Raw genomic sequence first — 27,522 nt, 5'->3', positions numbered from 1 at the left:
TCAACAAGCTTTCAATGCGATGAATTTAATAGGAAAGTTAGATGGGCTAATAAGGCTTAAGTTATTAATCACTAAAGACTAATCAATTTAGTTGATTATAAAATAAATCTGAAAACCGAGTTGATTTGTTGATGAAAAAATGGTTATTGTTTGTAAATGTCGGTTTTGATATATTTTCGGTCAATTGACCAGTCCTAACTGCATCAGAACATGGGCTGTGTGTCATGGACAGTGACGGGTCTTTTTGGTCCTGTCCCTCTCACCCCATTACCATCCGTCCTTCACTCTCATGAAAACAGTACCTAAACAAACCTAATCAACCCTCCCCCACAAATCTCAAATCTGCTTGTTTTGTGTCATGTGTTGTATTTATCCCACTGTTTCTTCCCCCGAAGACACCACGGAGGACACTCAAGGGTTGTGCCAAAAGGGCTGATCCATGTTCCCTAAGGTTTTGCTGCAGTGGTGTGCAGCCCTCTCAGGCTGGGCAGCCAGACTAGGTAATCCGGTAAACAACAACAGCACCGTCACCGTCTGTCTGCTTGGTCAGCAAAGCTGTTTGTGCTGTTCTGCTTGATTTGTACCGATTTGTACACCAGTGTCACGCACGGAAAATAGCCGATCTACAAGCTCACAACGTGCTGCAAATGTGACGTGTGACGTGAGCTTGTAGATAGATGTATTTCCGGTGCACAACCAAGTACAACTCAGGCCTATGGTTATGGCTATTAGCTTGACCCTGTCCCTGACTGTGCTACAGGACCGAGCTACCTGTGTACATGTCATTGGACGTTGTTAGATAGTGGGCCCCGGCGGGCCGGCTAATGCATTGCTATGTGTTGACCGCTGTGTGTTGTTGTTGAGCTGCCGCGTGGTCAGATGGCATGGTGCCGCCGCCGCCGCCATGAATGCAGCTGTTATGGTGCATTCACACGGGCAGACACAACAACGCAAAGACGCGCTGTGAGTTGATTTGGAGCAGCTACATGCATCATCATGTCGCTGGCTTCAATGGACAATGAATGGTAGACTGCATCTTTTACATCTGCCTGTGTGAACACACTATTAGTCTGGTGGAGAAGACACTTCTCTCAGCTTCTGTTCTCCCATCCCATCTGCAGCTCTGCTCCCCCAGGTCTGCTGTAACACACACGCACACACTACAATAGGTATAAGTAGGTATATGTTTTCTTTTTTCAACCCCTGACCCAAAATGGAATCTTTTCCTAATTTGCTCTAAAAATATTTTTTAACCATGAAAGCCACATTTGTCTTGTGTGATCCAGGAAAATGGTCCTCACAAGGTTCACACACACACACACACACACACACACACACACACACACACACACACACACACACACACACACACACACACACACACACACACACACACACACACACACACACACACACACACACACACACACACACACACACACACACACACACACACACACACACGTATATATACACATGCAAGCGTACAAACACAATGGAGTAGCACTACCTGACATCAAGAGTGGGTGAATGTAACAGACTAGTCCTGCCTGCATTAGCCTAATACTCTATCTCTCCTGCATGGCTATTAGAATTTCCCCTTTAGTTAAGCAGTAGGTGTTTGGTTTTCAATGCAGGAGGCCTGGGTGCTACACACATGCACACACACACTCACGCACACACACACTCACGCACGCACGCACGCACGCACGCACGCACGCACGCATGCACGCACGCACACACGCACACACGCACACACACATCATGAGCCACAGTCAAGCTATGCCTAGAATGTCAGACTAACACAAGCGCAACACATGTCAGCGAAGACAACACAACAATTGATGCACAACAATTGATGCACGTTTTACTAATATACCATGGTGCTCTCTCATAAAACAATCTATAATATACACACACACGCAAACATGTATTACTACACTTGTGAGGAGTCTGAGGACATTAATAGCAGAAATAAAACAATAGACACAAAACAGTTAGGTGAGGATCAAGAATGTATCCATGTCTATTTCTTAAATTCAACTTGGTCATTTAATTTGGCCATCACAAGTATAGTGTAGTATAGTGTTGCACGCACGCACGCACGCACGCACACACGCACGCACGCACACACGCACAACGCACACACACACTGATGGAGTTCACACAGTCCCAGCAGCCAACATGCTTGCTCTCTCCTTGCACTGGCTGCTGCTGGTGTCACACAGGACAAAGAGCCATTCTGGGTGAGACGTCACATTATGTGAGAGGGTCTCTGTCCCCACAGAGGAAGGAAGCCCACGACATGCTGATCCTACTGGAGACAGCCTGGGCATCTCTCTCTCTCTCTCTCTCTCTCTCTCTTCCTCTCTCTCCCCCTCTCTCTCCCTCTCTCTCTCTCCCTCTCTCTCTCTCTCTCTGTCTCCCTCTCTCTTCCTCTCTCTCCCCCTCTCTCTCCCTCTCTCTCTACTCTCTCTGAGTACTGTCTCTCAGAGTTACCGCACACAAGGCTTCTGGCCGGAGTGCTTGCGATGTTACGCAACACATTTCCACTGTGCACCAGAAGACTTGTGGCGCAGGTGTAGAGCACTGAGTCAGGGACTACTCGAGCTGCGTATGGCGCCAGTAAGGTCGCTGTGTTTGTGGGGTTTACTGCTTTGTGTCGGCTCCGAGGACATGCAGTCTAATCTTAATTCAACTGTTATTTGTCAGCTTTTGAATGCATCAAATGTGTGATGATGTGATCATGGAGAACAAAGGGTGGACACGTCACTCTGTTGCTATGAGTGAAGGTGTAGAGCAGTGTTTCTCAAACATTTTTATTTCAAGGACCCCATAACTCTGAGAGTGTACAAATATCACCAAATGGACCCGTGTCCCGTGAGTGAGGGTCCAGTTACAGACCTGTAAGGGTCTGTTTGGAAACCCCTCAAGGAACCCGGAGGGCCCCTGGACCCCACTATGAGAAACACTGGCATTGAGACTGGGTCACCTATTGTAGCTGTCATATGTCACCATTTGTTGAAGGGGTGTTTGTTTTCTTCTCAGGCTATCAGGGTGATGAACCCTAAGCTTTAGCCATTTGACATTTGGAGTTAAGTGAGCTGTAGACATGGCTTTACTTTCAAAGAACACCATTTGTACTTGTTGTTAGCAGAGCGGTCCCAGGGGGGCTCGTCGTGCCTTTTAAACGGACTCGCCATTAACAGCCCACATTACCAGGGGGACATTCCCCGAGAGCAGAGAAAGAAAGAAAGTTAAGCTAAGCTCTCCTGGCCACGAGACTGCCGGGAGCCATAAAGAGTCAAAAGATAAAGGCGAGGTATGTAAGTCAAACTGCAGCTCGTGCAAGCAAAGCCATACAATGCAGTGGTGGTACTCAAATAATGTACTTGAGTACAATTTTGAGGGATTTACAATTTTCAATACTTTCTATTATAGTTCTACTTCACTACATCTCAGAGGTAAAAATTTACTTTTTATTCCACTAAAATGATTTGAAAACTAGATTTAGATTATTATTACCAAACATACATCAACCACAATTTAGGCATTTAGCAGACGCTCTTAATCCAGAGGGACTTACATTAAGCAATAACAAAAAGCATGGCATACATCACATATATAAAAAGTAGTTATCATGAATCATGCGTAAACTAAGAACGTAACAGTGGAGTATCTATGTAAACTATACATACTATACTATATAATATATTATACATGTGTACTATAAAGTGCTATGACTACATAACCACATTAAGCCCTATTTTATTGAAAATAGCCGATCTATAATGTCAAACGTTGAGTCTGTAGATTGGCTATTTAAGTATTATTTTGACACCAATACCTTTGTACTTTCCAATACCTTCTGAACACAGGACTTTTACTCATAACAGAGTATTTCTACACTGTGTTATTCCTACCGTAAAGTAAAAACATCCTAATACTTTTTCCACCACTTTCACAGCCACAGACAGCACTGTGCCCTTTTACTGAACTCTCATGTTTCTCCCTTCTTTTTGGGTGAGTCCTGCCTCTGTCAATAGCCGGTTTTCTTCTTGGCCACTATTAAAGGTTCTGGCTTTGCCTCAGTCTTCCCACAAAGCAGATAACAGCAAGCCTCTACACTCACTACCGCTCTTCTCTCACCACAGACCAGGTGTGCAGGGGCCATGGCGACGGACGCCAAGGAAACTAAGCATGGCACGCATTTAGAGGTAACCGTATCCAAAGGAACAGGTAAATAGGAAAATATTAGTAATATAATGCTTTTAGTTTGCATCTTAAAGAGACAGTGTCTGGAAATATAAACGCTGTCATTGGGATGAAGTGAAACCTGGTTTAGGGCAGGCTAATGTCCCCCGACTCCCCCCACTGTCTCTTTAAGAGTTGCACGGTGTGGTGATGGGTTTGACTTGCAGTGCCTTTTACTAGTAATGCCTGTGTGTTGTGCTGTGCTTTCTGGCATGTCTTCTTAATCAAGGTTTTATTTTAAACTAGGAATCCTTGCTTTGTTGATGGAGATCTATTCAGGGCCCATGTCAATGCACATACATTAGATCAATGATGCAAAAGAGAAGAAATATCAATCTGCATCAGTGATTTGTGTCAAAGGTCTCCATGAGGGGACCAGGAACAGACAGTAAATCACTGACGTAACATGGAGTAATTGAAATGAATGCTTGGATTATGGACACACGTCACTGGAGCCAACTGGCCATAGAGTTCTCATTTACCTTGTGACATACTGATTCCATAATTCTGCAGAAAGCATTAATTTACTGTAATGTTAGTGTGCTGTGCTTGCGGCAGAGTTAGAGTGCAGTGAGCCACTGTATACAGTATGTGTCTCTGACAAACACATGAACATACAATATATGACACAACTAGCACACTATGGCAGTGATCCCAAACCTTAGCATGGCAAGGACCATAGGCTCTGACTGTCTAGTGTGTGTCTATGGCTCTGGCCATATAGCCTAACCATATTGTGCTCTGTTGGTAAGGGGGGGGAAGTATCTAATTACCAGTACAAAATAAATATTATTGATTGTCTCCGCCAGGCCGAAGGCCCACTGTCCGTCAGTCAGTCCGTCCGTCCGTCCGTCCCTCCGTGTGTCTGTGTGTCTGTCAGTCCGTCCATCTGTGAACAGCTAATCTCCGGCACCGACGTGAAACTGTGCGCACACATTCCCTAGATGCTAGAGCAGAAAGTCTCCGAGGAGCACTTTGTATTTTGAGTACATTCTACAGTCAGTAATGCGGCTTTCACTTAAAGCTGTCATCCGTAGTAGATCTTTGATTTAGGTCATGTACTCAACTACTTTTGGAAAGAAAGGAATGACAGAGTAGCCTACGGATGCTGTTGTGTCACAATCAGGAGAGATTCTATTTTAAGTTAGCTTTTAACCTCTTTACTCTCATCAGACCGTCTTTGATAAAGTTGTCTTATAAAGAAAGAAGAAACCTACCTTTACATACTGTAACTACATGAACCCTAGCATATTCTGGAACAAACATTTGGTGGACTCTTTCGTCAAAGAGATTTGGTGTGTGGAAAACGGAGCGGACCAAGTATAGAGCCCTGGGAGATCAACTAAGTAGGGTTTAAGTGATTAAGTAATATAGATGTCATCGTGTCAAGTAGCAATACTTCTACTTGAATAGGATATTCTAGTACTCTGTCTACCCCTGTCTGTTGGCTAGCTGCTGTGTGGAGCACTGCTGAGTGGTCAAAACAAACGTGTCCCTTCCTCTCTCACGCATGGCTGTATGAGCATGCCCAGAGCAGAGCGCGTAGTAGTAAGAGCAGAAGCCCAGGACAGACCCCTGATACTGCCTAGGAAAGAAGGCTGATACTAGTGGGGGAGGACATCAGTGCCACACCATGCTATTACTCTAGGCTAGGGTGGCCATGTTTACAAAAAACAAAACAAACCCATGTAGGAGGCCCATTCTACAAAGGCCTTCTAAATCGGTAGTTCTCAAACTTCGTAAATCAAAATTATTCATCATCTTTCAAACACTTAATGTACAAGCTTGCAGTGTGGCATGAAGTGATAAGTAATAGATATTACAGAGATGCTTTCCTGGTTTTAATGGGTTAATCACTTCCTGTAAATCTGATTTAGAAAATAGCAAAAATATAAGATCTATGCGAGGTGTTCTAAGCTGGTAGAGCTGATATTTTGGCTACTTTTGACAATTTATTTGACTTTTATTTGTATTCATATTTTATTTTTATCTGGTGTTTTTTTCAGGTTGGGGGACAATGATTTTAGCACTTAGCACATACGGACTGCACCTTTCAACAGAACAGAACATGACAATCACTCAAAACAAGTGTTATTGTTCTAATTGTGGTGGCCATGCAGGACATGTGACTCAGACAAACAGTGAGAATGGACAGAGAGACAGAGAATCGAATGTGTCATCCATTTATCTCAGAACAGGACTAAGCACGCTATTAAAGAATACATTATCACTGCCTCTTGGGAACAAAACATAACAAAAGCCATATTATTGAGTTTGACAACGAACATGATCTTTCACATGAGGTGAAACCAAGCAAACTGACTATTAGGCTGGCATATGCCTACCACAGGGGTTCTCAACTTTGGGTCTGGGGACCACCAAGGGTCCAAATGGACCTTTGTAACTCTGAGAGTGAACAAAAGGAACCAGAGTTAACTCCCAGAGTTAAATTAACACTGAGGATTTTACACTGTAGATTGGGAGTTCACTCTCAGAGTTACAGACCCACAAGGGTCCATTTGGACCCCTGGTGGTCCCCAGACCTGACGTTGAGAAACAGTGGTCTACTACTCTACTGTATAGAGTAGTAGACCTAGCGATGTCGATGTGATTGACTGCCACTGTAGTCTGGTCAGGACTCATTGATCTTTGTATCGATCTTTTGATATAATTTACGCAGGGGTCATCCAGATATGCCCCAGGATAAATGTGTTTACATAAAACACTGAATGGCCTATTTTAAATCAAACAATATACATAGAGCATAATCTTTAGTTAGTTTAACATAAAAAAATACAAGAAAGATCTACCGTATGTACAGTATACTTTAGGGTTAGGGCTATCCGTCCATTCATAGTTGAATAATTGATTAATCGCTCAGTTTTGTCTTAGTTAAACACAACTTTGTTAGAGAACCACAGCTTGAGGATATCCCCAGTGGGTCTCAAAATGGGGTCTCGGGGTATCCCAGGGGTCCTTGAGGGGATTCCAGGGGGTCCCCAGCTGAGGTCCCCAGCTCAATTATTGATAGTTAAGGACCAAATGGGCACTTACAGGTCTTTAACTCTGAGAGTGTTCAAATGAAACAAAAAGGACCCATAGGGTTAATTTGGTCCATGGCCTTTATGCATAGCCTACTAAACTGGTGGTCCTCAAAATGAAAAAGTTTGAGAACAACTGGATACTGCTATTAATTAGTTATTTGCTTGTCATATAATCAAACCCTCTGTCTACACATCTTTTCCACACACCCACACACCTGGGTCTGAGACACACATTTCAGAGAATCCCGGATGCGAGTGTGGAAAGGAGTTCACTGTATCATGACCCACAATGCACCTAGTGCGGAGCAGCATGCTTCACTGCCGAGTGAAATCCCACACTGGTTGCTACTTATAGCTGTGAAAGGGATACCCGCGGCGCTATGAGCGCTCTGCACTGTGGTGTAGAGTAGCTGTGTAACCTCACCCACTTCTGCTCGTCCTAGACCTTCCCCACACACGCACACACGTGTGCACGCACGCGTGCACACACACACACACACACACGTGCACGTGCACGTGCACGTGCGCACACACACACACACACACACACACACACACACACACACACACACACACACACACACACACACACACACACACACACACACACACACACACACACACAGAGATGACAACAACAATACACTCACCCTCACCTGACATTCACAAACAGAAACAATGTATGCCCTTTATCTCTTGTCATGGTGAAGCGTTCAATAATTTCACCTTTGAATCTAGATTACATTTTATCACAAATGTCCACAAATGTTTTTTATGAATCTTTAGAAAGTGACTTATAACGTATAAAGTACCACAACTATACAATGTTATGCACATTGATCGGCCATCTTCACTATTTGTCATGCAACGAAGTATATAGGATTAGGCAGAGCTTTGGTTTAAAGATCTCTCTAAATTTATCTTCAGAACATCACCATGGCTTATCTGGTAAGGACTGATCCTTTAATGTTACACAAGATAATAAAATCACACAGTGATAACGTGTGATTATAGTATACTATTCTCATGATCTCATCATGTCAACACATTTCATCATAGGGCTCCAAAGGAGAGAGCAGAGAGCAGTATTTATTTTTTTCCTGCCTGACATGGGAAAGTTTAGCTGATAGTGATATGACACGGTTTATAACTTCCCTGGCAAGCAGAGATGATGTGGAAATAACATTATAAAGCAAAGGTCCAACCTTATTACAGTACCATAAAGAAACGGGCGCACTATTTATGGCAATTCAATATCAACCTTAAGTTCTCGGATGATTTCTCTGACTGAAACCGCTTAAACAGGTTGGTTTACAAAGAGATTTGATATTCCTGTTGTTATATTTGGTATGATAATACCATTTAAAAGAATCGTTGGAAGTGTATTGTGATAGCGTAAAATAGGAAATGACCGACATACTGTACAGTATGTGTGACAATACCGATGCAACAAATTGTGTTAATCTAACGCTGCAAGTGCAAACACAGACCCGAGTCTGGACCAGTTTTGGATTGAAATATGTATCTGTACAAGCTGTGAGTGTGTTGTGCTGTGTGGCTGTGCTGGATCACTGAGGTAAGAGGTTTCATGACAAATCCAGGGGTTGACTTTTGTCGCTGAACCCATGTGGTTTCTGCAAACTTCTATAAGAGCAAGTGCATTGTGAGTTTACAAAGTGTGGTTTCAACCGTTTATCATGCTTAATGAGGTATTTCCAGTGGTGGACTTTTGTCTGGATCTGTACTTACGGTATATTGTACTTAATTTTGACTCCACTACATTATATTTACAGGAAGGGGAAAAAGTACATTATGAATTACTACTATTTAAAATATAGTGAAAACAGCTTGTAAATATACTATTTTCACTATTGATGTATTTTTTTAACTTCCTGGAAAATATTTGAATTGTTTGGGAAAATGTTTAAATTGTAATACAGCAAAGCATTAATAATATAAAGAAATGTTACAATACAATTGCACTTTTAAATACTTCAAAAAGCATGTAGAACAAAGTACAAATTTGACAGAGAAACGTTCTTTGTAGTTGAGTAATATGTGACCGACTGGGAGTATCTGCTGCATACTTGGATTCAAGTACTGGGAGTGAGTACTTGATCCACAACTGGGTATTTCTCTCTTCCCTTGCTGTAAACGTGGGTACAGTTAGTGTGAACAGCAGAGCTGTCATTCCATTCCCTTGCTGTAAACGTGGGTACAGTTAGTGTGAACAGCAGAGCTGTCATTCCATCTCCTGTTTCCAGCTCCTTTCATTTGATTCATTTCAATCGATCATGCAGTGGTTGAAAGTAACCAAGTACATTTACTCAAGTACTGTACTACAGTATACAGTAAATTTACTTTACTTTGCAATATTTTAAAATTCTACTCCAACATCTCAGAGCCAAATTTGCACCCTTTTGTCTACTTCAGCTTGTCTATCTACAAGCTTGCAACTTGTATTTTCGAAATATTAGTACTTTTACTTTGGTGCAGTAAGTATCATTTTGATGAGTGTTTTTTGTGGTATTGCTACGAAAAGTAAAACATTACTTCTTCCACCACTGTGATCATGTCTCATGATTCACACCGCAAAGCATTGCACATGCAGAAATGTTGTACATGCACACTGCACACAGAATACCTCTGATACCCTTCTAGTGTGTTTGGAATGTGAGCCATGAAGATTGATTAGCTGATTGTATGGGAGCTGTGGTTATCACAAATGGATTATATGTGTTTTTGTGTGGTTGGGGCAACAGAGAGGAGGCGACAGGGCAAATTCCAGCCCTTCAAACGTCTATTTGGGAAGAGGAAGAAGAAGAGGCACACGGAGAGGGGCTTCGATGCAGTGGAGCTCAAGGCCTGTTACTCCACCGGAGAGGTGTGCAATGGGGTCGTGTCTGACGACGAGGACACCAACCAGAATTTGAGGTAATCACCACAAGAAATGCACCCTTCTTTATATCATCATTTATTTTGAGGATTTTCTCTTTTTTTTTGCACCCTTCTTTATAAAGGACCCTGAGGGGCGGTTCCATGGGGTTCCCAGCTAAATTACTGATAGTTAGGGACCAAATGGACACCACAGGCCTTTAACTCAAAGGCCAGAGTCACGAATGTTCAAATGGAATCAAATGGACCCTACAGGGGGAAGTGTCCATTTGGTCCCTACCCTGGACACTGCGTGGGGGGGGGGGGGTTGTTTATATACTCCACATGACATTACAAGCAAGAACTAATGGATATAACAGTGTTATTCTTAAAGGATCCTTCCCTATGTGCCCTATATTGAGCTGTTCCTACTGTGACTTCTTGTTTTCAGCTCATCTATCAAGACGGATTCAGATTTCTCTCTTTTTTTTTGCAACCGGGTTGCCAGATTGGTTTTCTGCTGATGCAAAGCACTAAATCGGGCCTTATCAATAATGAATTGTCCATACCTCGCAGAACATTTTGACCTTAATCTCTAGAGCAATTTAGCTGATCTTATTCCAAACTGGAGAGGAAGTAGAAATGACCCACTAAATCACTGGTTCCCAATCTTTTTTGCATTCGAGACTGGGCTTGAGTGAGTTACACATTTTAGTTGGTTGTTTCCTCATGGGAAGAGGGAAAGGCTCAGATCATAAAAGGCCTTGTCTGGATCTCAGCCTTTAATTGGCGGATTATACAATGGTGTTGCCTGTGCAGAGATTCTTTCCCTTTCTCTTTGTGCAGAAATAATTTACAGAAGGATGCTTCCACACCCTGCTCAGAGTGAATGAATAGGTGGATGTGTTGGAATAGATTTCTTAAATTGGTGCAACTGCATTCTTATGTCAAATTGACAACTAATTTGAGAGCATTTAAACATCAGGCAAAGGCATGGCTATTGGAAAATGTTTCTTTGCAAAATAGGTTGAATTTAAGTTGTTTTTTTTGTTCATACTGTAGGTTAATGTTTCTGTTTTAAATTATAGTCACTGGCCTGTTTTTCTGTTGCTTGTGAAAAGACCACAATGGAAAAAGTCCTGGACTTTTTGTGTTTTATGCTAGAACTGCTATTAACCTGATGCTTTGTCAATAGAATAGATTGGTTATTACACTAAACTAAATCAGCTGTCCTGTCCTGTCCTGTCATTCGTTCTTCTGCAGGGAGTTGAATCCAATTGGTTCCAGAGCTCTCTCCCACGACAGCATCTTCATCCCAGAGGAGCCAGTGGCGGATCCCTGCCTAGAACAGACCATGTCCCAGGAGAACGTCTCCGATAAAGTCAGGAACCTTCAGGTGAGCTCGCTGTTTAGTTACTCTTCTCAATGTCAGGCCTAGGGACCCTTTTGTGTGCCTGTAACTCTTGAGAGTATACAAATGGGACCAAATGGACCTTTACGTGTCTGTGACTCTGAGAGTGTAAATGGGACCAAATGGATGGGACCATTTGGTTCCACTTGTAAACAATTGTACAATGTTGAATTAATATTGAGCATTTTATGGTGTAGATTGCGGGTCCCAGAGATAAAACATGTGTCATGGTGTCATCTCTGTTATCTCTGTTATCTCTCTCTCTCTCTCTCTCTCTCTCTCTCTCTCTCTCTCTCTCTCTCTCTCTCTCTCAGCAGCTAGCCTTTATTGTTTTTACTTTTAATTGTCAATAGTGTTGCTGAAAGTATGACATATACCACAATACCTACTGTAACAGAAAAATCACACCTGTGTGAACTGAGTGGTGTAAGGTCTGTCTGACGTAATGAAATCATGTCTGACGTAATTAAATCACACCCGGGTGTGATTTCATTACCTGGCTTTGTTTGTGCAGAAAAAATGAGCATGGTTGCTATGTTCACCCTGTTCACCTGGGTGTGATTTCATTACGTCATTACAACAGGGTGAACATAGCAACCATGCTCATTTTTTTCTGCACAAAAAAGCCAGTTGTAGGAGTGGTTTACACCACTCAAAAACAAGACAAAACAAAAAGACAACTCAAAATGATGTACTCATTATTGCAAAATTAAGAAATAAATGATACAAATGACAAACATTACATGATGAAATAACAGTGTTATGTCCATCATCGCACAGAGGCAGATAGCACAGAACATCAAGTTTGGCCAGAAACCTCCGTCTCAGCGTCGGAGTGAGGGAGACGAGGGAAGCTCAGACGAGGAGGAGCTTCCACAGAGTCCTCTGAAGGTGGAGGCCCAGATGGAGTCGGCGCCGGCAGATCCCCAGCCTAAGGTACTGACTAAAGGGCAGAACCCCAGCCTAAGGTGCTGACTAAAGAGCAGAACCAGCCTAAGGTACTGACTAAAGTGCAGAATCCCAGCCTAAGGTACTGACTAAAGAGCAGAACCCCAGCCTAAGGTACTGACTAAAGAGCAGAACCCCAGCCTAAGGTACTGACTAAAGGGCAGAACCCCAGCCTAAGGTACTGACTAAAGAGCAGAACCAGCCTAAGGTACTGACTAAAGTGCAGAATCCCAGCCTAAGGTACTGACTAAAGTGCAGAATCCCAGCCTAAGGTACTGACTAAAGTGCAGAATCCCAGCCTAAGGTACTGACTAAAGGGCAGAACCCCAGCCTAAGGTACTGACTAAAGAGCAGAACCAGCCTAAGGTACTGACTAAAGGGCAGAACCCCAACCTAAGGTACTGACTAAAGAGCAGAACCAGCCTAAGGTACTGACTAAAGAGCAGAACCAGCCTAAGGTACTGACTAAAGAGCAGAACCAGCCTAAGGTACTGACTAAAGAGCAGAACCCCAGCCTAAGGTACTGACTAAAGGGCAGAACCCCAACCTAAGGTACTGACTAAAGGGCAGAACCCCAGCCTAAGGTACTGACTAAAGTGCAGAATCCCAGCCTATGGTACTGACTAAAGGGCAGAACCCCAGCCTAAGGTACTGACTATAAAGAGTAGAACCCCAGCCTAAGGTACTGACTAAAGAGCAGAACCCCAGCCTAAGGTACTGACTAAAGGGCAGAACCCCAACCTAAGGTACTGACTAAAGAGCAGAACCAGCCTAAGGTACTGACTAAAGAGCAGAACCCCAGCCTAAGGTACTGACTAAAGGGCAGAACCCCAACCTAAGGTACTGACTAAAGAGCAGAACCAGCCTAAGGTACTGACTAAAGAGCAGAACCAGCCTAAGGTACTGACTAAAGGGCAGAACCCCAACCTAAGGTACTGACTAAAGAGCAGAACCAGCCTAAGGTACTGACTAAAGAGCAGAACCCCAGCCTAAGGTACTGACTAAAGAGCATAATCCCAACCTAAGGTACTGACTAAAGAGCAGAACCCCAACCTACGGTACTGACTAAAGAGCAGAACCCCAGCCTAAGGTACTGACTAAAGGGCAGAACCCCAACCTAAGGTACTGACTAAAGAGCAGAACCCCAACCTAAGGTACTGACTATAAAGAGTAGAACCCCAGCCTAAGGTACTGACTATAAAGAGTAGAACCCCAACCTAAGGTACTGACTAAAGGGCAGAACCCCAACCTAAGGTACTGACTAAAGAGCAGAACCCCAACCTAAGGTACTGACTATAAAGAGCAGAATCCCAGCCTAAGGTACTGACTATAAAGAGTAGAACCCCAACCTAAGGTACTGACTAAAGGGCAGAACCCCAACCTAAGGTACTGACTAAAGAGCAGAACCAGCCTAAGGTACTGACTAAAGGGCAGAACCCCAGCCTAAGGTACTGACTAAAGAGCAGAACCCCAGCCTAAGGTACTGACTAAAGGGCAGAACCCCAACCTAAGGTACTGACTAAAGGGCAGAACCCCAACCTAAGGTACTGACTAAAGGGCAGAACCCCAACCTAAGGTACTGACTAAAGAGCAGAATCCCAGCCTAAGGTACTGACTAAAGAGCAGAACCCCAGCCTAAGGTACTGACTAAAGAGCAGAACCCCAGCCTAAGGTACTGACTAAAGAGCAGAACCCCAGCCTAAGGTACTGACTATAAAGAGCAGAATCCCAGCCTAAGGTACTGACTAAAGAGCAGAACCCCAGCCTAAGGTACTGACTAAAGAGCAGAACCCCAGCCTAAGGTACTGACTAAAGAGCAGAACCCCAGCCTAAGGTACTGACTATAAAGAGCAGAATCCCAGCCTAAGGTACTGACTAAAGAGCAGAACCCCAGCCTAAGGTACTGACTAAAGAGCAGAACCCCAGCCTAAGGTACTGACTATAAAGAGCAGAATCCCAGCCTAAGGTACTGACTAAAGAGCAGAACCCCAGCCTAAGGTACTGACTAAAGGGCAGAACCCCAGCCTAAGGTACTGACTATAAAGAGCAGAATCCCAGCCTAAGGTACTGACTAAAGAGCAGAACCCCAGCCTAAGGTACTGACTAAAGAGCAGAACCCCAGCCTAAGGTACTGACTAAAGTGCAGAATCCCAGCCTAAGGTACTGACTAAAGGGCAGAACCCCAGCCTAAGGTACTGACTAAAGAGCAGAACCCCAGCCTAAGGTACTGACTAAAGAGCAGAACCCCAGCCTAAGGTACTGACTATAAAGAGCAGAATCCCAGCCTAAGGTACTGACTAAAGAGCAGAACCCCAGCCTAAGGTACTGACTAAAGAGCAGAACCCCAGCCTAAGGTACTGACTATAAAGAGCAGAATCCCAGCCTAAGGTACTGACTAAAGAGCAGAACCCCAGCCTAAGGTACTGACTAAAGAGCAGAATCCCAGCCTAAGGTACTGACTATAAAGAGCAGAATCCCAGCCTAAGGTACTGACTAAAGAGCAGAACCCCAGCCTAAGGTACTGACTAAAGAGCAGAACCCCAGCCTAAAGGTGGCCTTACACTAGCCGATAATCGGGCATTTGAAATCTGACAGCACCACACACTACAGGATAATCGGAGCGGGGCCGAGCAAATATCAAACATTCTTGATGTTGATCGGGCCGATCCCGATCGCGCTCGGGGGGTGCCCGATTGAGTCGGGCACCCCCCGAGCGTCAAAAATGCCCGATTATCGGCTAGTGTAAGGCCACCTTAAGGTACTGACTAAAGTGCAGAATCCCAGCCTACGGTACTGACTAAAGGGCAGAACCCCAACCTAAGGTACTGACTAAAGAGCAGAACCCCAGCCTAAGGTACTGACTAAAGGGCTGTGTAAAGCAGTGGTTCCCAAACAGTGGGCCGGGACCCATTTGTGGGCCACGGACACATTCTTATGGGTCCATTTAGTTTTTTGTTTCCTACATTTTGTTTTTCATTATTATTATTTCAAAACATTTTCAAAAAACATTCCTAAAAAATAAAACATTTTCATGAATTAAAAACAAAATTCAATGATTTTTTTCAGTAATTTCATGAAGAAATCTGCAAGCTCACTGATCTTGTAGATCTGCTATTTTCTCTAGGTTTACTTGGGTCCCGGGGAGACATCAAATTTCTCTTTTGGGTCACGGGCTAAAAAGTTTGGGACGGCCATAGCTGTCATCACAAATGTGATGAGGTCAGCACATTGGGCAAGTGGCTATGGCCGAATCTAGGCCAAGGAGTGTTTTTCGTGCAAAAGTAATGCTTGAAATGGATTCAGAATCATGAAAACCCCTTAGTTTGACAAGCATGATGAAATTTGAAAAAGAATTCCGTATACCGTAGGTGTCTATGGTGTGGTATACAAAAATGGCCATAACATTTGTTTGTGATGTTTCCGGCAGAGAAGACCTCTCATTCTGTGGACCAAGTGAATAGAAAAAATCACACCCGTGTGAACTGAGTGGTGCAAGGTCTTATATAGCCTGATCAGCTGTGGTCTGACGTAATGTCAGTGACGATGGTAACCATGCTCACCTGTGCACGGACACGTACACACTACACAGGTACACAAACATACAGACAAAGCTGGTTGTTGGAGTGGTTTGCACCACTCAAAAAAACAAAGTCATGACATCACAGATGCCTTGAGCTTTTGGGCCTGTGGCTCCCCAGCTATAAGCCAATAATTGGCCGGCGGACACTCACTAAGTCTCCTATTGACCGATGACCCGGTCATCAAATAGTGAGAGTGTAAAAATCGAACCAAAGGGTCCATTTGGTTCCATGAGTACAGTCATGATTTGAGATATTGAGATAAAGATTCTATCAAAAGGGGGCTTACTGCCTTTCAAACTGAGAGGTCCTTCAAATGAAAAAGGATTGAGAATCACTGACTAAAGATGTTATCCACCTCCTCTGAGAGCAGCGTCTGCTCAGTGCTGAGCTGCGGCAGAATGCCGACGTGGCAGGATTCGGTACTGACACATGATGACTCATGTTGTGTTTGTGTCCACCTCCACCAGGAGGTCCTGGCAGTCCAGCCGCCCCAAGGAGCCCAGCAGCATGCCCACGTGACCCAGCACGCCCAGGTAGGCCTATTAATAGTGTCGGGTGCTTTGTCAGAGTACCCGGTGTTGTACCCATCTGTCTGTGTCCCTTTTGTGCCCATATATGGAAATCTCTGTATCAGTATCAGTCAGTCCATGTTCCTTTTACCACCATTATATGGAGATCTCTCATATCTCCCTTATATTGTCATTATATGGGAAAGCCAATATAAGGAATGCCAATATAACATAGTTTATCCTAGAACACCAGCAGCGCAATTGCTTCCACACTATGCACAAATAATAATGCCATGTAATGGAGCCAATACACTACATTTCATGCTTTCATATTTACTGTACACTTTGTGTTTGTATGAAATAACATAATACTTATTGTGCAATACTTATTTGTGCTCCTACGGGATATGTGTCACAATTTTCCAGTTACACAGCGCATGTGTCTCGACACTAATGAGACGACAGCTGCTGCATCAGAGATTTCCATATTTGGCCATATCAGTCGGATCGGCAGTGTAACATACTGTACCTGTGGAAGGGCCGCATAGTGGCCTGAACCTCTAGTTTGTTTCCAAAGCCTAAAAGTAAAACAGAAACATCATTTTGATTTATACGTTCCAATGTTCAATGCCAAAAACACAAATAAATAGTTAATCACAAGTATTTGTACGACAACTATGACAACAAGTATTTGTACGACAACTACATGGCCCCCTGGAGGGCCATGTAAAAAAGGTTGTCCAGTCGTCATTTTACCACCTTCGCAACATTGCCAAAATAAAACCCTTCCTCTCACGCCCCGACTTAACCAAAGTCATCCACGCCTTCATATATTCACGCCTAGACTATTGCAATTCCCTTTACACCTGTCTTTCCAAAAAATCTATTCACCGACTACAATTGGTCCAAAATGCAGCAGCCCGCCTCCTAACAGGTGCAAGAAAGTTCGACCATATTACTCCCATCCTCGCCACCCTCCACTGGTTGCCTATCTCTTTTAGAATTAATTTTAAAATTCTACTTTTTACTTTCAAGGCTAGGTCCGGCCTTGCTCCGTCCTACCTCTCAGACTTACTTAACCCCTATGAGCCAGCCCGCGATCCTCGGGAAAAGCCCTTCTCACCATAAAAACAGGCCGCAAAAAGACTATTGGCGATCGGGCCTTTGCAATCCGCTCACCCTCATTCTCATTATGGAACACCCTGCCACTGGAGATCAGGCTTGCCGCCTCGGTTCCTCGTTTTAAATCACTCCTCAAGACTCCACAAGCTGCTTTTAATCCTTTATCGTTGTGATTTCTTTGTATTTTCTGATGTATTTTTTCACCTTTCTATGTTTTTCACCGATGTGCCATTATTCTGTGTTTTTGCTGTTGCCTTTGGATGTACGATATGTTCTATGCTCTTGTTGTTCAGCACTTTGTGACCTTGTTCTTGAAAGGTGCTATATAAATAAAGCTTTATTATTATTATTATAATCGTCACCCCTATAGGTCCAGACTCCGGGCCAGCAGGTGACGGGGGCACACAGCACTCCAGTCAGGTCGCCCAGGTCCAGGCGAGTTCTTCCACTCGACGGCACTATCGAGTCCATCAACCTGGACTCCGTTCCCCTGTCCGCCCCGCGCCTCGACAACACCGCCGCCAAGCACAAACTGTCTGTCAAGCCCAAGAATCAGAGGGTGTCCCGCAAGCACAGGCGCTTTACACAGGTGAGTCCAGTAAAACTTTGATTGAATCCGGGGCTGTAAAGCTTCCCTGCTCACAGCTCATTTTCATGCTTCTCAAAGTGAGGATAATATAAATTGAGTTAATATAGTATCAGTTTAACTACTTAACCCTATATACATGATACATCAGCTATTTCAAAATAAACATTTAAATCTTGTATGGAGGTCCTTGGCCCCCATTCAGGGTCACTTGACATGAAAAAGTTTTAGAAGTTTTAGAACCATTGCTGTAAGAAGTAAAAGTGTAGAGTGTATTAATCCCACTGCAGGGTTTCAGCTTCATCCAGCTGGTATCTGCTTAGGTGGACATATTGAGCTTTCTGGGCACAGTTGGGGGTTAATTATCTCTCTCATGGACACCTCAACACATAGCTAGGACCGGGACTCGAACCTGGGACCTATGCGTTTCCCAGGTGGCAAGTGTAACCTGGATTGTCTTTCTCCTAGGAACTCCAGGAGGTGTCTCTCCCCGGAGTCCTTCAGGAGGAGAAGGAGGCTGAAGGAGGCCAGCAGAGGACAGCCGCCGAGGAGCCTCCCTACGTGTCTCCGGAGACCTCCAAGAAACAGAGACTGCAGGAGGAGGAGAGACGGGAGTCCCGGCGGAGGAGGGAGCAGGAGGAGCACAGACTCCGACGGGAGGAGGAAGAGGAGAGGAGGAGGAGAGCGGAGGAGCTGAGAGCGTGTGAACTCCAGGAGGAGAGATGCCGCAAGCAGCAGGAAGAGGAGCGCCTCTGCAAAGAGGAGGAAGAACGGCGACAGAGGGAGGACGCGGAAAGGATGAGGAGAGAGGAAGAGGAGAGGCTGAGGAGGGAGGAGGACAGGAGGCGGCAAGAGGAGCAGGAGCGTAGGCGGAGGGAGGAGGAGGAGGCCAGGAGGAAGCGAGAAGAAGAGGAGGAGAGAAAGCACCTGGAGGAGCAGAGGAGAAAAGAAGAGGAGGAGAGGAAAAGGAGGGAGGAGGAAGAGGAGGAGAGGAGGAGGCTAAAGCTGGAGGAGAAGAGACTGAGAGAAGAGGAGGAGGAGAGACAGAGGAGGATAAAGGAGGAGATGGAGGTGAAGATGAAACTGGAGGCGGAGGAGAGGAGGAAAGTGGAAGAGGAGGAGCAGAAGCCCCCCCAGGAGAGGAAGAGGAGGGCAGAAGAGCTCCGCTGGAGGGAGATGGAGGAGAGGCAGAGACCGTTCACCTTCAAGGTGTCCTCTGGAGAGAAACAGATCCTGTTCCAGAAGGTCAACCTGACGCCCATGGCGGCGCCCTCTGGACATCACAGCGGGCCCGCAGCCAAACTGGTGGAGGGCGGCAAGACCTCCTCTTCTGAAGGAGGAGACTCCCACCTGCCGTCCTCACAGTATGTCCCCCACACAGCCATCTTGGTGACGGGAGCCCAGCTCTGCGGGACGGCCGTCCACATGGACCAGATCAAAGACACGGCCTGCAAGTCTCTGCTGGGCTTGGGAGAAGACAAGAGGGCCATGGGGTCTCCGCTGGCCACGGGCAAGATCTCACCCGACCGCAAGTCCGCCAAGACGAAATCGCTCACCGAGACCTCGCCTGCCACTGACCAGTCCAGCGCTGCCGTCCTGGCAGAATGGGCCAGCATTCGATCGAAGATATTCAAGGGCGCCGAGGAGGGCAAGTATGACGATTACCCGGAATCCGGACGGAACCAGACTCGGCCAAGCAGTGAAGACTTGAACCAGCCTCCCTTCTCCCACACCAACCTCAGGAAGACCATGTCTGCCAACGCCAAGTTCTCCATCACCCCTGCGAAGAAGAAGTTTGGAGACTCGAATCGCAACTCGGAACTGTTGAGTCTGGACGTCAGGGACGGAGGGAAGGACATGTTCGACGCGTCCGAAGCCCCATGCAGCTCCCCATCGGCCTCACCGGGCCCGGGTGGTAGGGCTCAGAGCAAGACGGCTAAAACTGTCCGCATCGCGGAGAGAGGCTCAGAGGAGTGTATGTTTGCCAAAGACCTCCCCTCCTTCCTGGTACCCAGTCCTGGGTCCAAAGCTGAAGCAGCGGAGGTGAAGAACGGGAGCCAGGGGGAGGCGGAGGACTCAGATTACAACGAGGAGGAGGAGGAGGACAGAGGGCCAGAGGGTGGCGAGGACAAGCACTCTCCTTTTGGCATAAAGCTGAGGAGGACCAACTACTCGCTCCGCTTTCACAGCGAACAGTCCACAGAGAAAAGGAAGAAACGGTACAGTGCGGGGGACAGCTTTGATGGGGTCCCCTCCCCGCTCACGCCCATAGAGCCGGACTCCGACTGCTCCTCTGTCTTTTCAGATAAATCTAGCCCTGTGTCTCCCCATCCCCACCCAGAGAGTGCAGGCAGCAGGCTCTCGCACGCGGCCGCCTCCCCTGCCGTCCTACGGGCCAAATCAGGCAGGTCTCACAGCACCACTGCAATGCACGGCGAGGGCGAGAAAGCGCTTTCCAAACCGGCACTCTACCAAAGACCCACCGTGTCGCCGAAACCCGCCACCCCTCCCCCATCGCCGCTCCCCAAAACGGTGCGAGGGGTCTCCAGTGATGTTACAGCCCAGAGGGTAGGGGGGCCGCCAGAGTCGCCCGGCCAGGATCAGGCAGAACGGGGTGAAGAGTCCTCTTCGGCCGTGGCCCAGCTGCGCAGGAGCAGCCATGTCCAAGGGGATGAGGAGCCCAAGGAGAAGAAGTCCTTCTTCCCCTCCATCAACATCCCCTGGAGAGAGAAGACAGACAGAAAGACAGAGCTCCTCCGTAAAGGTCAGTGTCCCTTTATTTAAGTGTGTTGTCATTTTCTGATTTAAAATACATGCAATATGCTATTTTTTACTAATTGTAATTTCTTTTAGAGATGTTTTTAATTGCATGAAGTTTGCATTTCATTGTTAAAGGTTCAATTAATAGATTGGGTGTTATATTGAGCTGCACTAAAAATCCCTTTCAGTCCCAATTGATATTGCAATAAAGTCTATACGATACTTGGACTGAGCATGTAAATAAATGCTAAAATACTCCAGTAAATGAGCATAATAATTGATCCATGTGGACAAAATTCAACTCAAAAGAGTTTTAATGTCATATAGGTTAGGCCAAAATGCTTTTCTCAAGATGCCTTTCTGACCTTGCAAAGAGAAATGTCCTAAGGAAAGTGTACTCCAGTGACTGAACTGTTTACTAAGCTGTTCCTAAGCTGTGGATCTTTATCAAGGTCAAGGACCTTTGGTGAATGAACACTTCAGGGCACTTCAAGTTCTAGGTCATAGAGAAGGACAACTTGTTATGCTACAAACATTATGCAAAGCTCGGCCAATCACAAGTTAGGTAGGTTACTCCAGAAAAATAATAATAAAGTGTGACAATAACTATAGTCTGGTTGAACCACACTAATAATAATAATAATAATAATAATAATAATAATAATAACTAGAAAAGTCTAGTGTGGTTGCCGCAGTCGCTTACATAGGCCCCTCCCTAATTTGAAAACTTCTATAACACTTGAATAGTTTGGTCTTCTGCCCCTTCAATGGAACTCATGTCTTTATAAACGATTGTAAAACATAGATTGGTTACGTAACCCACAACAGCCAATTAGCTACTACAAACGTTATGCAAAGCCCGGCCAATCACAGCGGAAGTTAGATTACTCCGGAATAGTATGCCGTGGTACATATACTGATTTTGAGAGTGACGTAATGAAGATATGTACCAATGCCGGGGTATAACTGGCTCTCGATGGTGAGGTAATAAAGACATGTTTCAGTGTCGCGTGGATTAAAGGTAATGCCTCTATGTATACATGTATGTATCTGAAACCTACTTTTATTACGTCATCATCGAAAGCCAGTTATATCCTGTCATTGATACAAATCTTCATTATGTCACACTCAAAATCAGTATATATACCACAGCATACGCATAACACAACCCAAGTGACCACAATATACTACTTTTCAACTTACACATACATACATACGTTACCTGTTAGCTAACCAATATTGAAACATATCGTAATTACGTCACCATTGACGGCCAGTTATAACCCGACTTTAGTATTTAATTCCAATGTTTTACAGAGGCGTACAGAAAACCTATGATAGAGTCATGAAGAGGTTTTACTGGCCAGGCGCAAAACACGCTATTGAAGAGTTTTGTAGAAGTTTCCCAGAATGCCAACTCACCACCCCGTGCCCGGCCCAGCGCAACCCATTGATTCCGCTCCCTATAATTGAAGTGCCATTTTCACGTATAGTGATGGACATAATGGGGCCGCTGCCCAAGTCAGCGCAAAGGCACAAGTATATACTGGTGATTGTCGATTATGCCATCCGGTACCCCGAGGCCATCCGGGGTATAACTGGATGGCCTCGGGGTACTGGATGGCCTCGGGGTACCTGTCGATGGTGACGTAATTAGGATATGTTTCAGTGTCGGGTGATTTAAAGGTAATGTCTGTATGTATACAATATGTATGTAATCTGAAACCTATCTTTATTACGTCACCATCAAAAGCCAGTTATAACCTGGCATTGATATATATCTTAATTATGTCACCATCAACATCTAGTATAGGCCTATATACCTCCGAGCATACGCATAAAAAAGCCAGCCGACCACAGTATAGTACTTTCAACGTACAACTTACATACATGTACAGTACATACGTTACCTGTTACCCAACCAATACTGAAACATATCGTAATTACGTCACCATTGACAGCCAGTTATAACCCGACTTTAGTATTTAATTTCAATGTTTTACAGAGAGGCTGAGATTTGAAAGTTCGTAGCGGTCGACAGTACTTGCGTGCTCTGCTTGCGCACTAGTAGGACATTTATGGCCTACTTGTGTGCAACGCGCAAGTAGGCCATAAAGTTCTAGTTATTATTAGTAGTAGTAGTACCTATACTGTATATAGGCCCTATGTTTTGTTAACTGTGTCATGTCATAATGCAGTACAGTGTGTTAAGGTAAAGGAACGTGACACGGTTCACGTTGTCTCCTTACAGAGAAGCCATCGTTACAGAGCAGGCACTCTCTGGACAGCTCACGGGCCTCGGAGAAGGAGTTGGGGCCACTGTGGATCACGTTGGCCCTGCAGAAGCAGAAGGGCTTCAGGGAACAGCAGCAGAGCCGTGACGACAGGCGCAGCCACAGAGAGATAAAACTGGCAGAGAAACAGTCCCGAGACAAAGACGGTGTACGTACCTCTGCTTACTGTCTATTGTCAAATGATCTCAAAGCCGCTTCTTTTATTTCAGGAGGAGTTCCACCGTGGTGGACCAAGCTATGCAACCTGGTTCTTCTCCATGTTATAGTAGTTGCTAGTGCAGTGACAGAGATGGTCCTCCTCCACCACCACCACTCTCCATTAATTAATTATTAATTCATTGTAATCTACTTCATTATTAATCTTTCATTAATCTGATTTAAGAAATCTTATCATTTGACAGCCCTAATATCTTTTTTTACTCTTGCAACATTCAGTGCAATGTTGTAACAGACCATGCCTGCCTACCAGGACACTTAAAGTACATAAAACCCAGTTCAGTTAGACACTTTCTTCAGCAATAACCATTTATTGCAATATTGCATTCAAAGTTTGGTGGTGGGACTCCTGTGATATTACAGATTATGTGCACAAGCAGGACACAGAATCTGAGATCACAAAGCCCCAATGAGAGCATACGATACAGTTATGCATCAACACAAGGGTTGAATTTCATATACTGATTAACAATAGTTAAGATAGGCTACACATCATTAGGGATGGAGCTCGTTAATTTTTATTGATAACGAGCACCTTATCGATTAGGCTTATCGAGCCGGGTTCTTAGCGAGCCCACTATCGAGCATTTTCTATTATTTTGTGGAAAGATGTTAGACGACAAGTATATTTTTAATGCAGTACTTTTCTAACAGACAGAAGGCAATTGACCTTTTTACTTTTGGAAAATAATATTGAAGAAACTGTTAACTGGTTAATATGTATACTGTCACTTTAAAAGCGTAATTTTGTTTACCTGATTGGCAGGTATCGATACACTTTTAGACCGACATGTTTGTGCTGACACAAACATCTAATTTATTCAGGTACTCAATAATCGGATTTTATCGGGTATCGGTTATCGAGCTCCATCCCTACACATCATACAACCTACAGAATCATACATTTAACATAGATGGCACGCCACATGAGGACAGAGTTTTATAACAGACATTAATTGTGTTATTGTGTGAACATTACTTATATGTATGACTACAGGCTACGCTGGGCAGTCCTACAGACAGCAAAGTGGACAGAAGCCCCAGTCCTTCTAAGCCCCGGACACCAGAGGAGCCCAATAAGAGACCTGACAGTCTCCTGGGACGCTTTGACCGCAGAGACCCCCTGAAGAAAGCCAACACTCTGCCCAGCTCTGTCACAGGTACGATATGACAATGGTTCTCAAACCTTTTCATGTCAAGGACCCCCAAATTGACAAGGACCCCCTGCGGACACCTATTTGAAAATATATGCCCAGAGCCCCCATGAGAGAAGATTTATACGTCTCTAGCAGGGATCTTCCACCATTTTCATTTCAAGGACCCCCAGTTTGACATGCATTAGGCTACGGACGCCTATTTAATGGCATTTCTATCTATCCATCCGAGTGTCTGTCCGTCATTCTGTCTGTGGACAGCTAATCTCCGGCACTTTTTTTTTAAAAGATTTTTTGGCATTCGCCTTTTTTCATTTTTATCGATAGAGGGATAGATGAAAGTAGGCTGACAGGAAATGGGAAGAGAGATGGGGGGAGACGCGCAGTAAAGGCCGTCGGGATCGGGAGTCGAACCCGCGGCACACTGCCAGACTGGATTACCAGCCAAGGTGCCCAGAGAGCTCAGATTTTTCATATTCCATCCTGATTGGCTTCCAAAGTTTGCAGGAATGTTCGTTTGGAACAAAATGACTCAAATCATGAACACAGCGTGCAGTTTTAGTGAAATTTTGCACGCATGTGACATTCCCACTAGGCAGAGGAAGAAATGCCAATGGCAATTTTTCAAATCAGCCTCATGGTCAGATTTTATCTAAATTTCACACAAATCGGTACACATGATCTCTATTAGTCATGTGTTCAAGACGGATCTGTTTCATTTTTCATATTCCATCCTGATTGGCCTTGATTGACTTCTAAAGTTTGCAGGAGTGGCCCGTTTTGAACAAAATGCAAATGCAAATACAAAACACAACGTCCGATTGCAGTGAAACTTTGCACACACTTTCGCACTACATTAAGGAACAACATTGAGGGACAGACCTGGAGGATTTTTGAGGGGCGCTAGCCCTTCCTATATACAGCTTGTCCAGTCCACACACGTCTCAAATTTGCCATTGACAATGAAAGAAGAAATTAGGTCAAATGTCATTACATCACCTAATCATAGCAACATGAGTTAGAATTCCCTCCTCGATGTTGTAAGATGATAAGAGCGCCCCTCACTTCACACAGGTGTGATTTTTCATATTCCATCCTGATTGGTGAATTCCGAACATTGCTGGCCCACAATAACCTACCTGACCTGGTGGAGACCTGTGCTCCAAGGAGCACTTTTCCTACTCTACTACTCTACTACTCTATTCCTACTCCAGGTTGAAAGTGGTTAAAAGTCATTTTCGTTTGTCATTTAGTTCTGATGTTGACTGACGCTCCTCTTCCTGCGTTTTAGTTGAGATATCGGATTCCACACCATCACCGCCGTCCAAGGACGTCTCCAAGCGCTTCCCCTCCACCGATTCACCGCAGGTGTCCACGGAGCCGGCCTGGCTGGCCCTGGCCAAACGCAAGGCCAAAGCCTGGAGCGACTGCCCGCAGATCATCAAGTAACACCCCCCCAAACAAACTCACCCCCCCCGGACTCCCCCCACCACCACCACCACCACCAACCCCTGGGCTTCCACCCAGACTGCACACTGACCCACGCGTGAACACTTTCATCAATCCCCCCCCCCCCATTCCCAAATTCCAGATCTGGGATCTGTGGAACAAAGCTTGCGTCCTCCAGCAACCCTGTATCCATACACTGGCTGTCATTATGTACTGTATTATCAAGTTAAAGTGTGCTGCACCTATACACATGTATACATAAGCAAATACTGCAAGCATGCACTTAACTGTATACAAACACATTAAAGCATTACGTCCCAGCAGGACACACCGTATAGACGTAACTAAAGGTGAAGGCTGTCGACACCAAAACGTGCTGCAGTCAGGGACAGCGGAATCCTTTCAGCCAGCCAATGACGAGGTGCCGTGACTGACCAATTGCAACAGCCAACAGCCCAACCCCCCCCCCCCCCCCCCACCATTCCTCGCTTTTGTAGCCAATGGCGATCACCGTGGTTGTAAATAGGTCATGCGCAAAAACACAACGCAGTTATGAACACGCATTCAGTGACAGAGAAGAAGATATTTAATCAGCTCTGTGTTTATCTGACAGAGTAGTTTGCAGAGCAGTGTTGGAAAAGGGCTGACAATAACCCGACACCACAAACCACACTCATTAAGGGGCGATTTATACTTACTTTAGTTGCGTGCCAGTGTCGCGTAACGAAAATAGACGATCTACAAGCTCAAAATACACCGTACTGCAATGCGGTGAGCTTGTAGATCGGCTATTTGCGCTAGAAAAGCAGAAATCGCACTTGTCTTCATGAAAGCACCACGGAAATGTTAGAAAATGCCTTCTCTGTTAAGTTCTCTCCTTGGTATTATTTCAAGCGACAGATTTACTACATGTTGTTGAAACAACGGACACTGTATCCCTTCTCTGAGCCTTGTTTGTGTGATGTACAAAACAAAAGCCTTTTTTTTTACTCGTATTCGAAAACCTACTTAATCTAACAACTCTCACTGTGTCCGTGATGACTGTGACAGCTGTCAAAGACGCGTTCATTACAATTTGCCATGATGAAGTTATTAGAATCTTGTTTGTATAAGTCAAACTCTGCGACAAAAAAAAATATCTGTCAAATCACATGGATGGGTGCACTGAAAACACAGCATTGAAGACCACAAGTGTTATTGGGCATTTAACTGTGAATTGCACATTACTTTCACTTATTCTGTGGTAACGTAATTTTTTTTGCTTTTGCTATTAAGAGAGAGACTACCTGCTTGCTAGGGCTGGGCGATATGACTTCACAT

General features: G+C 44.8%; 1 protein-coding gene and 1 long non-coding RNA gene across 2 annotated transcripts in view; both read left to right on the top strand.

Annotated features, from left to right (window-relative positions):
• Positions 1-27,522, top strand: part of LOC306926945 — a 251,928-nt gene that overhangs the window by 202,003 nt on the left and 22,403 nt on the right. The gene's annotated exons all lie outside the window — the stretch shown is intronic.
• Positions 10,061-26,318, top strand: cracd (capping protein inhibiting regulator of actin dynamics). Its single transcript, XM_079505891.1, has 8 exons — positions 10,061-10,232; positions 11,436-11,568; positions 12,364-12,519; positions 18,114-18,332; positions 18,798-21,093; positions 23,341-23,531; positions 24,597-24,759; positions 26,045-26,318. The coding sequence occupies exons 2-8, from the start codon at positions 11,527-11,529 to the stop codon at positions 26,200-26,202; spliced, it is 3,225 nt and encodes a 1,074-aa protein (XP_079362017.1). The 5' UTR covers positions 10,061-10,232; positions 11,436-11,526; the 3' UTR covers positions 26,203-26,318.

This window comes from Electrona antarctica, assembly GCF_951216825.1.
Source record: "Electrona antarctica genome assembly, chromosome: 7".
Classification (NCBI taxonomy): domain Eukaryota; kingdom Metazoa; phylum Chordata; class Actinopteri; order Myctophiformes; family Myctophidae; genus Electrona; species Electrona antarctica.
Note: the sequence above shows the minus strand (reverse complement) of the source record. Positions and strands in the feature narration are given on the sequence as shown.